The 16,815-nt window shown below is 34.4% G+C and overlaps 1 protein-coding gene across 2 annotated transcripts; it reads right to left on the bottom strand.

The window, feature by feature from the left end:
- Positions 1 to 4,006: 4,006 nt before the first annotated feature.
- LOC103519063 (peroxiredoxin-2-like) lies at positions 4,007 to 14,867 on the bottom strand. Of its 2 annotated transcripts, XM_008484144.2 has the most exons (3): positions 14,596 to 14,867; positions 4,534 to 4,745; positions 4,007 to 4,444 (listed from the first exon to the last, which is right to left on the bottom strand). In XM_008484144.2, exons 1-3 carry the CDS (start codon positions 14,806 to 14,808, stop codon positions 4,144 to 4,146), a joined length of 726 nt encoding a protein of 241 aa, XP_008482366.1. In that variant the 5' UTR covers positions 14,809 to 14,867; the 3' UTR covers positions 4,007 to 4,143. The 2 variants fall into 2 exon arrangements, with proteins under 2 accessions (XP_008482366.1, XP_008482365.1); XM_008484143.2 differs by lacking the exon at positions 14,596 to 14,867 and having other exon boundaries at positions 4,534 to 5,062.
- Between the last annotated feature and the right edge of the window lie 1,948 nt (positions 14,868 to 16,815).

Genomic DNA, 16,815 nt, shown 5'->3' with positions numbered 1-16,815 from the left:
ATCAAACTTTTGAGTTCTTCTATTTGTGAATTTTCGGGCTGTTCAGTGTGTGCAGAATTCGATTTAATACTGTTGACTACTGAGGTCTTAACCCGCTCTTGTTTCATTTTATCTCCTACCTGAATTAATTTTAAGTTGTGGATAGCTTTTTCAAATGTACTATTATCTAGAACATCAATTTTATTTATCATATGGACTGGCAAACCTTTAATCAGGTGCATAACTTTTGATTCTTCTCCAAAATCAAGTGCATTTGCATATTTTTCAACCTGATGAATGTAATCTTGTAAATGAACACTTCCCTCATATTTCAAATTTTGTAACTTTACTAAATAATCATAAATTTTATCAATATTAAAACGCCTCTTTAGATGCCCAACGATATCCTCCCAAGATTTTTCACAATTTTTTGTAAAATTATCAATACATAATTTTGCCGGTCCTTCTAAATAAAATATATATTAAAAATTAATTTACATAAAGGAAAGTAGTAAATAAGTAAAGGGAAAGCTTACCTGTCATCATACACAAAGTCACCATCCAGATTGTTGTAGTATATCAGAAACGCCACGATTGGGCAAAAGATTGCACCCTTGTCCATGATTATCTGAAATCAAATATGTATAATATATTCATTATTCATTTTAAAATTTGGCTCCCATGGCGTAGTGGTCACTGCACTCGCCTTTCAAGTGGTTGCTACTTCAGATCTTAGCTCACTGTATTTATTATGGTATAATGTAGTTATGCCGTCGAATGCACCAGGGCAAGGATAGGTATCCTAGCACCAAGGATAGGACTACCCACACTATTTCTCAACCTCGCATCGGTGAAAGTATTAAATAGCAGCAAAGTTACATTAGTTGTGTATTAGGTACATTCACCTGAAGCAAAACCCTGTACTCCGTTGTTAACATGAAATAGGATAGCGTGTTCCTCTTTACCTTTTCGGAAACCATTGTTAGAACACTTTTAACAACAGAATCAGGAATGATTTTGAAAACCTATTGAACTGTCAATGTCAGGTTCCACTTTCGCCAAGTAAAACGTAGTTGAGTAAGTAAAAAATGACAAGTTGGTAAGGAAAACTCTAAACCATTTTATAAACCATGCTTATCAGGATAGACAATAGTATATACTAATGTGTTCTCTAACAAGATCAGAATTCTCACAACTCCCAATTCAATGGGTATGAATTCAACTCCTATGAGGAGTGAGTATGTAACTCATTTCCTTGGTTGGCTGCTTGTGTTTATTTTCCTCCATACCCACTCTGCAGTATCTAATTTATAAGAACAACACTCCCCAACTATATCATTTCACCCTATGAGTGCAATGTAAAATGCAATGAATGACCCTTGAATTAGAGCCGTAGAAAGGAAATACAAGAGAGTATATGTAGCTTGACAGAGTAGATGATTGTAGAGAGAAGAGACAAATTAAAATGTATGTAACTCACCATGCAGTAAAACATGTTATAAAACCATTAGGTACCTACATCATTTCAAGTCTGACCTTACCAAATATCTAAAATGGCAACATTATTATTGGAAGTAGACAAGTAGATAAGGTACCTGGGTGATTAGGTGAAGATATTTATCCATTTTACGAAACATTAATTCACTAATAACTTGAAAATGGGTAGGTAATATTACATGAATCTATTTTCATTTAATTGATAATTTTAACATTATTTACCTTGGAACTTGAAAGTTTGTAACTCTCCCTCTACAAATATGCCTTTTCATTAGTCATGCTAATGATGGCATTGATTATTATTAGGTATTATGCATATTGCAGCTGTGAGAATGATAATAAAACTGATGGTTTTGTTATATGTTAATACACAGTGTTTGGATTGTTCTATTCCGAAGAAAGGAGAGAAAAAAACAACTCCCAATTCAATGGGTATGAATTCAACTCCTATGAGGAGTGAGTATGTAACTCATTTCCTTGGTTGGCTGCTTGTGTTTATTTTTCTCCATACCCACTCTGCAGTATCTAATTTATAAGAACAACACTCCCGCCTACCTCCTTCATACCTACCCTTCTTCACTAATCTGCCTTTTTTTCTCTTTCTATTTCAGATGCATAAAACACACCTGTTACTCGCAGAGAAAAAATATAATTTCTACTCTTTTCACTCCCCATGTTTTCAAATTCGTCATACCCATGCATGGTATGTATGTCTCTGTAGCAAACAAAATGTGATTAAATGTTGCTAGATTTTTGTCTACCTTTACTTGTAATGCGGCACCTTTTGACAATCAAAAATATTTTGTTTTATTTTCCTTGTATTGTTTTGTATTGAGAAATCACATTGATTCTTTTTCTTCCTTTTTTTGAGAAGTCAGACGAATTCGTTTTGATGGGTTCACTTCTAATCTATGTAGATCCGTTTCTTTCCTCCTTATCTATTGTTTTGTAGGTGTACATTCAGTAGGTAGTTGTTCATTCAACATTCAGTGAATGACACTTTCATCTTATTTTATACAATATCATCAGAAGTGAGCAAGCAGTCACTAGCTTCCTGAGTTTGATGACGTCACAAGTGAGCGAAAGGAATCTTAGACTACAACATTGTGCATTTGTTTCCTTTGTTTGTATAAAATATAAATTTTATTCTGACGTAATGTCGTGCACAGGAAGACACTGGGGTGGAAGAAAAATGGAACTTTCATACCATTTTCTTCTACAAATAGCTGTAAGGAGAAGCGAATGTGTTTTTCGTCCTTTTTATTTCTAAATCTAAAATGGATTCATGTCTCCGTATCCATATTTTATCCTTTCCCTTTTCCTTTTACATAATTCAAATTTCCATATATTCCTACATAAAGTTAGTGTAGGTAGTTTGGTTAATGATAAATGAGTGTGCATTTTGTATACGTACATAGGTATATCCTATATTTGGTTACAATATTATATTACACTGCATTCAGCATGCAGAGTAAACATTTGGTTTTCATTTTCATACAAATAATATTATGTGCCTCATGCATGGTATGTATGTCTCTGTAGCAAACAAAATGTGATTAAATGTTGCTAGATTTTTGTCTACCTTTACTTGTAATGCGGCACCTGTTGACAATCAAAAATATTTTGTTTTATTTTTCTTGTATTGTTTTGTATTGAGAAATCACATTGATTCTTTTTCTTCCTTTTTTGAGAAGTCAGACGAATTCGTTTTGATAGGTTCACTTCTAACTTCTAATCTATGTAGATCCGGTTCTTTCCTCCTTATCTATTGTTTTGTAGGTGTACATTCAGTAGGTAGTTCTTCATTCAACATTCAGTGAATGACACTTTCATCTTATTTTATACAATATCATCAGAAGTGAGCAAGTTGTGTTTTTCACAGCTATTAAATTTCAATCGAAAGCATTCCAAATGCCAGGGTTTCAAAAATCCTTGAGCAATCCAATAAAAAGTCATTTACAAAGTCAAGAGAAACACTTTTATAACGTACAATTATATGATTCCTTCCAACATGAGGTATAAAAAGGTTTGCATGTCAAGAGCTACTAAAGTATTGCATTTTCGTTCCCTTTCGAATCCAAATGATAATTGTTTCCCCTCCTCCCAAACGAATTAAAAGTAATACTTCGACCCTGTTAGGAACTTTCAATGGGTTACATCCCAAAAGCTACATTTGAAGCATTCATAATGAGTTCTATTATTTATTACATTTCGCCACTGTTTGATCTGATAAATCACACTCACTTATTTTAGATTCCAAGTACCTATATACATACCTAGCACAATGGGTTACATCCCAAAAGCTACATTTGAAGCATTCATAATGAGTTCTATTATTTATTACATTTCGCCACTGTTTGATCTGATAAAACAGGGGAAAACAAATAAGGCTTTGGTTATCGCTTCAAGTTGGGATGAATATATTTCCTAGAGTGCTATGTGATTTAAAATCACACTCACTTATTTTAGATTCCAAGTACCTATATACATACCTAGCTACCTATTGTACCCCAAATAAAATTACCAAGAATAGTGTGCTAAAATGTTCCAAGTTCGTGGTGGTCAACTATCCAGAAATTATTGCACTCGTGAGTACCTAACGTACCTAAATACTCGTATTCGCTGAGCTCTTTGTAATGTGCGCATGAATCATCTCGAATAAATTTTTCACAATTCTTCCTTCTCATCTTCTTCTCTGTTGCTAATTGTACGCTGTCCCGGTTGCCATCCAGAAGGACAAGCCTCCCCGTGTTCATCCGTGTATTGGAAGGCTCGCACAAGTCTAAGAGTTTCCTCCACTGAGCGACCTACAGGTAAATCATTCAGCGTGATTTGCCTCACAATCCCTTCACGGTCAATAATGAAAAGGCCTCTCAGTGAATGACCCTTGTCCTCTAGATAGACGCCATAGTCCCGAGATATCTCATGAGTCAGATCCGACAGTAGTGGGATCTTCAGCTTATCCAACCTATTGTCTTTTTTGAGACTGTTAATCCATGCACGATGTGTAAAGTGAGAATCCACAGACACGCCAACAACTTCCGCGCCGTATCCAACCTATTGTCTTTTTTGAGACTGTTAATCCATGCACGATGTGTAAAGTGAGAATCCACAGACACGCCAACAACTTCCGCGCCAATCTTGTGAAACTCATCTATCTTCTCATTCAACGCCAACACTTCTGTTGGACATACAAATGTAAAATCAAGAGGATAGAAGAAGAATACTAAATATTTCCCCCGATAATCCGTCAGCTTGATTTCTTTGATGTTTCCATCAACCACGGCGGTTCCTTTCCAATATGGAGCGGGTTTCATTACCACGGCATTCGTCCACCCTTCTCTATGATCAAATTTTGTAGGTGAATCTGTGAATGAACACATTTCTGTATGTGAACATGACCCAGTGTCCATTCCTCTGATCATGGAACTAGAGGACATGTAAAGTAGGATGACTGCCAATGACAATCCATATTTGAGCATGTTGAATGATACGAGACACTATGAATTTGAACGTAAAAACTTGGTATAATGACTGGTGGTGTCAAATGTCAATATTAGTTTGGACAAACTCTGGCCAGAAATAATACAAGTCAGAAGTTCTACCTCAAAAGTGTGTGAATGGATTAATTGGATCATTATCTACAGATCCAGAATGTCATCTATCCGGATACCAACCATCCTCAACTATCGTCACTGTCTCGGTATTTCCTATATACCTTACCTATATCAACATACCTACATACATTCAGTTTTGACCATTACCTTCATTTATTATTCAATATTCAATTAAAATTATTGTAAACCTCCGAGTAGAACTAGTTGTAAATAAATTGAAAATAATGTATTCTAGGTTCCCTAGAAAGATATTTCAATTTGAATAGTGCTAATATTTGTGTCACTGTCTGAGCAGAACCAAACGTCAGACAAGTTTCACTGCCCGCCGCGACTGAATTCAACGGAATGTGATTGACTTTTATGTTATTCCACGAGTACTTGTTATAATAACATACATATTAGGTTTATATGTTTTCCATCACGAACATTCACTGTGTCGGATTATTTCTTTATAAACACTACAGTCTACACACTCAACACGATTTTTGAAGAAGAAAAAACTTTGGGCACGCATACCTACAGACTTTTAAATTGAAATCCACATTCGTTACCGAGTGTAAGCATTTTGTTTTTGTTTGAACCAAATTGTTCCGACTTTTGACGTCTAATGATGTAGACTTTGAAAAATTTAGTCGGCGGCGGCTTTTAAATACCTATGCCTCAATTACCTCACACGAGTTTTCAAAAGTGAAATTCCTACAAGGTGCTTATATGAGACTTATTTACCTATATGTAAATCTCTCACTCAAAGGAAGGTTAAATGATATTTATATAGTTTTAACTAAATTATAAGTTTAAAATTATCAATTATTTTATTAAAAATTAAACATACCTACTGAGAACCATCAAAAGACCCCTTGAAACAAAAATGTCTTGAAAATAAAAGAAATCTTTTGAAATTGATGGTTCCAGCCCTACCCTAACATCAACTAATTACTAATTATTACCCAACCATCGATAATTCGATATTGTTAGGGTACTTTCCACTGATCCTTTTTGGCTTTCATCAAGAGCTAAATCAATCGATGGGTCTTTTGGCTTTTACTGATCTCGTTTCCACTTGTCATGTACTTTCCAATTTGCTTTCTATTTTATGGTACTACTTTGAATGTTCCCTTGTGTCGAATGCTTTTCATTTCATTTACGCTTTCTATATGCCTACACTTGCACGTCGGTCGGGGAAATTTATTTGCTTGTATTGTATTTTGTACACTTATATTGCTTTTTACTCACTTTACAATTATTCTTGTTTTCACGTTCTCCCTCTTCCTCTTTCTCGCTTCTAGCAGTTTTGTAGTAAGGTTTATTTTTGCCTGAGCGTTGTATTTCTCCATTGTTTATTTGCTCATTTTTTCCCTGCTGTTTCCCATGTTGCATGTGAGGAATTTTGTTGCAAAATTCGAAATCTCTACCTACTAATGTAGGTTGAGTGTTGGATGGTATTGGTATTGGGAAGTTCAGCAATAAGGAAAGGAAAGAAGGATTAAAAAATACGATTCAATATGTACGCATACCTAAGAGATATTTAACTATGTATGTAAATACATAGGTATTATAAAGGCAACGTTTATGTGTAAGTATTCTATTTAAATAATGCAAAATCAAAAGTACAATCTCCAGTCTGCTTGACTATAATCTTTGCGAGTTCTAAACCATTACTCCCATCAGTAGGCGGCAGTGAAAAGATTTTTCTACCCTCGACTTTTGAAAGCTTTCTGAGCTTTTTCTTCAAAATTTAGTATTAGCAGAAGGAAGTATAACATTGAGTTCTAAACCATTACTCCCATCAGTAGGCGGCAGTGAAAAGATTTTTCTACCCTCGACTTTTGAAAGCTTTCTGAGCTTTTTCTTCTAAATTTAGTATTAGCAGAAGGAAGTATAACATGAGCTATGTTACCTACTACATATGTACATACCTCAATGAGCATTTGAATATTGAATGAATGAAACGCTTGGCTAATACACTGATAAAATTACTAGATATAAAAGGAAAATATTTACATATATAGGTTCCTAGTTTCCCAGTTACCAGTTACATACCTGACTTAAAAGTAACTATATTCCTATAAAGTTAACTATTGCTACAAACATAGTACCTACTATGTTTACTATTGTATTCGCTGTTTCAAACAATAAATTTAATAAAACTTTAAATGTTCGAACAGCCACCATTGCATTAGCATTTACAAAGACAGCCAAAGCACAATGAAATGTGTTTTTTAATTCAAATGTTCAGGGAATTCCACAGCGAAGTGGAAATAATGAAACTTGTACGAGTTACTGAGAGATGGAAGAAAGAAAAAATCTCAATTTTTTCCCTTCAATGAAAAGCATTCCCGTTTTAATTACTTTCACTGGAATGAGAAGAAGTTAACAAAATATGTCAGAATTAATTAATTTTGTAAACAACCTAACAAATGATGTTTCATTTAACCTGGTGATATTAACGTAGGAAACAATATTGTGTTCACGACTTGAAATTTAAATTGTGCGAGAACGAAATATTTTTGTTGAAAACAATTTTTTGTTCTGTTTTGACACCCTTTTTTCTCAAGATATACAGAGTAACTTTTAACTTTTCCGAAATCAAAAAGGTTAGTGTGGGAAACCATTATTGTGTTCACGACTTGAAATTTAAATTGTGCGAGAACGAAATATTTTTGTTGAAAACAATTTTTTGTTCTGTTTTGACACCCTTTTTCTCAAGATATATAGAGTAAATTTTAACTTTTCCGAAATCAAAAAGGTTAGTGTGGGAAACCATTGTCAGAACACTTTTAACAACAGAATCAGGAATGATTTTGAAAACCTATTGAACTGTCAATGTCAGGTTCCACTTTCGCTAAAATTATACTCGAGTACTTTTAATTTTAATTTTTATATTCCAGTGTGTCGTTTTGACTTTTTCGTTGACATACAGGGTGGGTCTTGTTACCTAAAATTGGTTACCTTGAGAAATTTATTTTATTTATAATATTTATATCTGTTTACCTACTAAAGTGATCTTCATCAAATAAATTCGTACCATCATAGTTTTCTATGTATTAAATTATTCCATTGCTAAAATGTGCATATGACCAAGAAGTTGACGAGCACCACTTGAATATACTAGATTACTAGAAGATAGATAGATAGAATTGCTATAACATTATGTCTTTCAGGAGATGAGCAATTGGAGATGAGCAATTGGAGATGAGTTCGTACCATCATAGTTTTCTATGTATTAAATTATTCAATTGCTAAAATGTGCATATGACCAAGAAGTTGACGAGCACCACTTGAATATAATAGAAGATAGATAGATAGGATTGCTATAATATTATGTCTTTCATGAGATGAGCAAGAGAAGACAGAATACACGTAACAACTTCCAATTTAGGTGTTGGGTCACTCCTTTTGCACCATCCTTCCAATTTCCCTCATTCATCATTTTTTGAGTCCCTTCAACTTTTCCTCAACTTTTTCCACGCCCTGAACGTACACAAAAAACTGATCGTGCACATTGCATCATGCGATGGAATAATTACAACTTTATTTGTTGCATATTGCATAGTTAAGTAGCCCCTGCACAGTAAATGTACTACACAGCGTCAAACAATCGTTTTGCTTCGGGATTAATTAGCCTTATTATTTCATAGTTAAGTAGCCCCTGCACAGTAAATGTACTACACAGCGTCAAACAATCGTTTTGCTTCGGGATTAATTAGCCTTATTATTTGTAGGTATGGAACGGTAACGACTAACGACCACTGGTGCACTGGTAAGCTCGGGTCGATATGACTGACATTTCACACACCAGGGGGTTTTGACTGGCCTGCTAATGGGTTTTTCAAAAACAAGTGCTTTTGGCGTTAGGAGATTTGGGTGGGGAGGGAACAGCTAGGGTACTAGCTCTAGCCCTTTAGCTTTTTCTGATAAAATGGAGAATGAGAATTAGTAGTCCGTTGGTGTTGTTGAGAATACAAATGCAGTTCGTATTTTGCAGCTACAAATGATGTCTCAACCTCTTAATGGTCGAAGTATTATCGTATTTCTCTCCCTCTGCAGAGAGTCATATTATTTCTTCCTTTCTTCAGATTTTGGTGGGCTTCGCTATCTTTTCCTCGATTAAATTCTCGTCTCGAACTTTTCAATCGGATTATGATAAGAAATTTTAAATCTTTTTACTCGTTCAGCTGGCCACTAATGTCAACAATTCTTATCAACCACAGGGATCACAGAATTAATACATTAGTTGGAGAACTTTTGTTCCTAATAAAGATTTTCGAATAAAGAAGGGGGTGAAAAAAAAGAAGGTTTCGAACTTTTTAACGTAAAAAAAAAAAAAAATGGAATTGAGGTTTGTAACGCGATATAAAAATGACATCACCACCATCATTATCGATATTGACAAATTCTCCCCTCCATAGTCACGAAACATTACAGCAAATAATTTGAAGGATACATTATATCCTATGTACAGTTTTACTTGTAGATGTATTGAGAAGAAGAAAAAAAATCTCCATTTTCTCTTTCTTGTCGAATTCAATTACCATTTACATCAAAGAGAGGCATCGACATTACTAATTTGTTATATTAGTAGGCGTAAAATTTTATAAAGTATCCTCACATCACATCAATATTAAGCACTTATTAGTTAGGTATAATTTCAAAACCGTAAAAGCATGACATAATATTAGCAAATTTGATAAAATAATAGGTACTAATTTGCCGAATGGAATCTTTATTTTATTTGAATTCATGAGGATTTGGCGGAATCTCTTAAGGATTCATCCTTAGTAACGCGATATAAAAATGACATCACCACCATCATTATCGATATTGACAAATTCTCCCCCTCCATAGTCACGAAACATTACAGCAAATAATTTCAAGGATACATAGGTACATTATATCCTATACATTTTTACTTGTAGATGTATTGAGAAGAAGAAAAAAAATCTCCATTTTCTCTTTCTTGTCGAATTCAATTACAATTTAGATCAAAGGGGGACATCGACATTATTATAATTTACCGAATGGAATCTTTATCTTATTTGAATTCATGAGGATTTGGCGGAATCTCTTAAGGATTCATCCTTGTTATATTAGTAGGCGTAAAATTTTATAAAGTATCCTCACATCACATCAATATTAAGCACTTATTAGTTAGGTATAATTTGAAGGAGGACGCCCAAGATCGAGAAAAGTGGAGAACGTCGTGTTGAAACCTGTCCTAGGACAGATCTACATCTATATATAATTTCAAAACCGTTAAAGCATGACATAATATTAGCAAATTTGATAAAATAAATGTTTCATATTGTTTCATGTTTGACCCCTACACTTCCATAAGTACATACCTCAACATAATCACCCGTATTATTCCAAGTTTTACACCCCAATCGATAAAAACACAATGGAAACTCGGGCAACAGTACAGAGTGTAATGTATAGAAATGAACTTTATAACAACATAATAAAGTCGAGAGAGCAAAAGGAACAGACGAGAGAGAAAAGGAAGAGAGAAAAATGATCAGGAAGCAACAAGAACGGAGATAAAACATTACCTCTTGAGTTCCTGCAGATAGATGCTCTCAACATTGATGAGCACTGGTAAGACATATAATGCACTATTCTACCCACACTATTTCTCAACCTCGCATCGGTGAAAGTATTAAATAGCAGCAAGTTACATTAGTTGTGTATTAGATACATTCACCTGAAGCAAAACCCTGTACTTCGTTGTTAACATGAAATAGGATAGCATAAAATAATATAATGCACTATTCTACCCACACTATTTCTCAACCTCGCATCGGTGAAAGTATTAAATAGCAGCAAGTTACATTAGTTGAGTATTAGATACATTCACCTGAAGCAAAACCCTGTACTTCGTTGTTAACATGAAATAGGATAGCGTGTTCCTCTTTACCTTTTCCCCTCTTCGAGAGGGAAATAAGAGGTAATAACTATATCATTTCACCCTATGAGTGCAATGTAAAATGCAATGAATGACCCTTGAATTAGAGCCGTAGAAAGGAAATACAAGAGAGTAGTTTGACAGAGTATGATTGTAGAGAGGAGAGACAAATTAAAATGCATGTAACTCACCATCATGCCGTAAAACATGTGATAAAACCATTAGGTACCTACATCATTTCAAGTCTGACCTTACCAAATATCTAAAATGGCAACATTATTATTGAAAGTAGATAAGGTACCTGGGTGATTAGGTGAAGATATCTATCCATTTTATGAAACAAGGTAATAACTATATCATTTCACCCTATGAGTGCAATGTAAAATGCAATGAATGACCCTTGAATTAGAGCCGTAGAAAGGAAATACAAAAGAGTAGCTTGACAGAGTAGATGGTTGTAGAGAGGAGAGACAAATTAAAATGCATGTAACTCACCATCATGCCGTAAAACATGTGATAAAACCATTAGGTACCTACATCAGTTCAATTCTGACCTTACCAAATATCTAAAATGGCAACATTATTATTGGAAGTAGATAAGGTACCTGGGTGATTAGGTGAAGATATTTATCCATTTTACGAAACATTATTCTTAAGAAAGAGAAAAAAATTTGATTATCACTAAAAATACTTCAGGTTAGACAAAAATAAACAGTAAGTGAAAAAATAAAAAAGATAGATAATTCACTAATAACTTGAAAATGGGTAGGTAATATTACATGAATCTATTTTCATTTAATTGACAAATTTCAACATTAATTCACTAATAACTTGAAAATGGGTAGGTAATATTACATGAATCTATTTTCATTTAATTGATAATTTTAACATTATTTACCTTGGAACTTGAAAGTTTGTAACTCTCCCTCTACAAATATGCCTTTTCATTAGTCATGCTAATGATGGCATTGATTATTATTAGGTATTATGCATATTGCAGCTGTGAGAATGATAATAAGACTGATGGTTTTGTTATGTTAATACACAGTGTTTGGATTGTTCTATTCCGAAGAAAGGAGAGAAAAAAGTACATCGTCACTCCTTTATTTTTTCCGCTCCACATTTTTCTCTCGTCCTATTTCCTCTCTTTTCCTTTATTTTTTTCTATTTTCCTCTCCTCTTCTCCCTCATCCCTCGGTCTAAGTTATGTCTGAGTAAATAGAAGCTCCCCTTACTCTGTATTATATCTAAGTAAATAGCAGTTTAATATTTATCTAAGTGGAACAATATTTACATAAGAACCTATTTAAAAACTATGGATATCATTTTTATTTCTAAATCTAAAATGGATTCACGTCTCCGTATCCATATTTTATCCTTTCCCTTTTCCTTTTACATAATTCAAATTTCCATGTACATGAAAACTTCATCAATATTGTAACGATAATGTTAAGTACGAGTAGGTAGGTACATATATTCACAAGAATGATAAGTCAAAGTTTCCAGAAAGCTCGTTTATTTCTTCATCTATGTGTTTTTAACGTAGTTGAGTAAGTAAAAAATGACAAGTTGGTAAGGAAAACTCTAAACCATTTTATAAACCATGCTTATCAGGATAGACAATAGGCCTCTGGCAATTATTTTGCGTTGGAGTTAAAGGTGGGGGTAACTTCTAAAGCAAATGCCAATTAAACTCAACTTTGGTAGGGTACAGAATTAAATCTATAGCTAGATGTGAACCAAGGATTTTTAATCACCCAGTACACACATTTCGCACAGACACCGTCTTAACCATCTCGATCTATACAGGGTCACCTATACCCCACAGCGCCCCTCTCAGCCCACGATGATAGATAGCAAATATTGACATTTAAATTTAGAATTCTAATTCATTTTATGTAAATTTCTCAGTTTGAGGTTTTACGAAAATTTCAAGTGTTAAAAGCTCTTAAATTAGAAAATATTCTCGAAAACTGTGCTGTGGGGTGAGAATTTCTAATTCTTGTTAAAATATACAGGATGGCTTGAGTATCTAGGTAGATACGTATAGGTAGAGCTTTGTAGATGTGCAAAGAAGGCACCGAGCACCTTTTGAATCAATCAAATACCTACCTCCTCCGATCTTTCACCTATTTTTTCCAGCTTTTGTATTTAAATAAAATTCTAAAAAATTGACTTAGGTGTCAGCGATCATAAAATTGCCGTCACATTGAGCTTGAGCTCATGGCTTTGGATGTAATAATGAAGGAATTTTCTGTCACCCGTCCAGAGAACGTTGCTGATTTTAGAGACTACCCAATTGGCATATGGGCTATAGCAAATTTCTGTCAGCCTTGACTCAAAAATGTCTTCTATTCCAAAGTTTTATTCCGATTTCAGCGTTTTCCTCCACAAACTCTCTTTCAACTTCACATCTTGTTTCCTCAACTTTTCCATCTTCTTTTCTTCTCTTATTTTCTCTCTCTCTCTCTCTCTCTCTTTCTCTCTCTCTGCTCTATTTCTTTCTCAATTTGTAAGAAACGTAATATCAGATTTTTTTCCCCTCCCCCCCGACAACCACCAGTTTGTTACCTAGAGAATGAACCTTGTTCCTCAATAAAGTTAAAATTAAAAAACTTTTCTCTCTCTTTTTTTTTCTCTTTTTCTCTCTCTCTCTCTCTCTCTCTCTCTCTCTCTCTCTCTCTCTCTCTTTCTCTCTCTCTCTCTCTCTCTCTGCTCTATTTCTTTCTCAATTTGTAAGAAACGTAATATCAGATTTTTTCCCCTCCCTCCCCCCGACAACCACCAGTTTGTGTTACCTAGAGAATGAACCTTGTTCCTCAATAAAGTTAAAATTAAAAAACTTTTTTTTCCTTCTCGTATTAAATTAAATCTACCTAACATAAATGTTACATTTTTATTTTGCCCGCGTGTCTCACCCTAAAAAAAGCAAGAAAGTTTTTTTTTCCTTTTTTTACAATTTACTATCCGAATTGCTGAATTCGTCAGTACCAATAAATTTGACTTTTTCTTTAAGTAATCTTTAAAAATAAATTTGACTTTTTCTTTAAGACTATTGCAAGGCTGCCGGCTTTCGCCTAAATCCCCCTAATAACTTTGACTGTATAACTTTATTGTAGAGCTGATTTACTGATGGTATTTATGGTGTTGCCGATAATGCTTTTTTTCAGTCAAAAATAAGGCGTAAACATACCTACTGAGAACCATCAAAAGACCCCTTGAAACAAAAATGTCTTGAAAATAAAAGAAATCTTTTGAAATTGATGGTTCCAACCCTACCCTAACATCAAATAATTATTACCCAACCATCGATAATTCGATATTGTTAGGGTACTTTTCACTGATCCTTTTTGGCTTTCATCAAGAGCTATATCAATCGATGGGTCCTTTGGCTTTTACTGATCTCCTTTCCACTTGTCATGTACTTTCCAATTTGCTTTCTATTTTATGGTACCGTCACCCGTCCAGCACAACGTTGCTGATTTTAGAGACTACCCAATTGGCATATGGGCTATGGCAAATTTCTGTCAGCCTTGACTCAAAAATGTCTTCTATTCCAAAGTTTTATTCCGATTTCAGCGTTTTCCTCCACAAGTTGATGTTTCCATCAACCACGGCGGTTCCTTTCCAATATGGAGCGGGTTTCATTACCACGGCATTCGTCCACCCTTCTCTATGATCAAGTTTTGTAGGTGAATCTGTGAATGAACACATTTCTGTATGTGAACATGACCCAGTGTCCATTCCTCTGATCATGGAACAAGAGGACATGTAAAGTAGGATGATTGCCAATGACAATCCATATTTGAGCATGTTGGATGATACGAGACACTATGAATTTGAACGTAAAAACTTGGTATAATGACTGGTGGTGTTAATTCAACAACTTGAGAAGGGGAAATTAACGTCCAAGAGTTGAAAAACCGGCGGACGGGAAGGCGGGGACGGAAGAAAAAAGGGACACTATTAAAGCTGATTTCATTTTAAAAATCCCTTTGTATTTTTCGAGGATATAAAAGTAAAAGAGAGATAAGAGTGAACGTTGCAGGAGCCAAGGGGAGATGTTATCATCATAAAGGATATTTTTACCTTTTGTTATAGTATGAAATTAGTTTGAGGTAGACTGGATGGCAGGGAGGAGACTCCTTTTTATTAAACTTCACCGGAGTCCCCCTACTCTCTGTGAATTCTTTGATGACCTGGAGGGGAATTTGAAAAACTAGGACCCTTTGAATAAGAGTACTTTTAAATAAAACGAATTTTAATATAGTCGTATAGCTGGTATCTACTAAGTAATCGTATATTTCAAAGCAAGATATACGTAAGTACATAGGGACATGTTTTCTGTTTCGTTTCCTTAGGCGGAAAATAAGATGGAAGTTCATAGAGCGTGTAGAGGATAGACGAGATTAAAATGTAAAGGATTTTCAGTGTTTGATTTTCAAACACAAAGATTATAGTCAAGCAGACTGGAGATTGTACTTTTGATTTTGCATTATTTAAATAGAATACTTCCACATAAATGTTGCCTTTATAATACCTATGAATTTACATACATAGGTAAATATCTCTTAGGTATGCGTACCTACATATTGAATCGTATTTTTTAATCCTTCTTTCCTTTCCTTATTGCTGAACTTCCCAATACCATCCAACACTCAACGGTTCTTTATCGATGAAGTTTATGTGGAATATTTCTTTTTGCCCTCCTCCAACGAGTTTTATTGTCTTACTGAAACAAAGACGGGTGTTTCTTTGGATTGAATATTATGTTATACGTTTGATTTGAAGCCGACTGGGGCTTGTGTTGATGCTCTTTTGAATGTTAGGTACCTAGCTCATATTAGGATCATGATTTTATGCTGACTGCTTGAGATCTTAATTTGTCTGTGAAAAACGGCTTGAATGGTTTTGCAGAAAACATAATCATAAAATGAAAACTGTATGTAGTAGATTCCATCGAATTTTAAAATCGTAAGCACTGACAGAGTTGGGTTGGCCCTTCGAACGTAGTGATCAGGCAATGGATAGATCAGGAAATTGATCGTTTGAGCCATCATAATCATGGAATAATGAGCTCTGAATTTTCAAAGTATCTTTGTTTTGAAGGTCAGATATGTTGATTTCAAATAATGTTTACTTTTTAATTTGACTTTGTCAAAATATGGCATTTCTATCGAATCGACTAATCGATTATTTATCTCGTTAGGCTGTAGCCTAATTTTCTCCTGTATAGAGCCGCCAGGCATAAAATTTATGGCTCGTTATATTTATGTGTCTTGGTCGTAGTTTTTATTATTTGCTTCTTCTCATTTTCTTCCCCATTCTTCTCCACACATGTTACATAATATCTCGTTCACATCAAGATTCCGCTCATGTGGAACTCGTTATCCTACAAACTTTTGCGGGATAGATTTGGGGGTAAGCTTGAAGTTTCAACCGAATAACCAACATAGATAATGGCTTATCTATACGGTTGATATGATTTGTAGCATTGAACTTTCAGGGTTTACACATCACATAAGTTATCACAGCTAATACGACCTACACCATCTATTCATGTGAATAAAGTTTTCAAGTCGCAAATGCTTCTGGTGAGAATTAACTAAGTTGGGGTCAGTGTAGGCGGTATAGGACAGTTGTTTGGAATGGCTTTTCAATTTTTAATTGGATTAGCAATGTTTTAACTATAATTTGATTATTACCTACTCTCCTCTTGCTCTATATCCGATCTCTCTATTTGTGGTATCCTCCACAGTGGTGTTAATTTTAGCTCTTATCTTTGATTCAAATAAAATAACTTTGTACTATATCGTATTA

This window comes from Diaphorina citri, unplaced genomic scaffold (assembly GCF_000475195.1).
Source record: "Diaphorina citri unplaced genomic scaffold, Diaci psyllid genome assembly version 1.1 scaffold2516, whole genome shotgun sequence".
NCBI classification, from domain to species: Eukaryota; Metazoa; Arthropoda; class Insecta; order Hemiptera; family Psyllidae; genus Diaphorina; species Diaphorina citri.
The sequence above is the reverse complement of the archived record's forward strand: the minus strand, read 5'-3'. Positions and strand labels throughout refer to the sequence as shown.

Excerpts from the sequence above, each read along its gene's own strand:
- LOC103519063 (XM_008484144.2), bottom strand. The coding sequence starts at position 14,808 with ATGCTCAAATATGGATTGTCATTGGCAATCATCCTACTTTACATGTCC. Across the intron at positions 4,746-14,595 it reads CCGCCGTGGTTGATGGAAAC|ATCAAAGAAATCAAGCTGAC; the intron begins ATCAACTTGTGG and ends GTTGATGGAAAC. Across the intron at positions 4,445-4,533 it reads AGTCTCAAAAAAGACAATAG|GTTGGATAAGCTGAAGATCC; the intron begins GTTGGATACGGC and ends AAAAGACAATAG.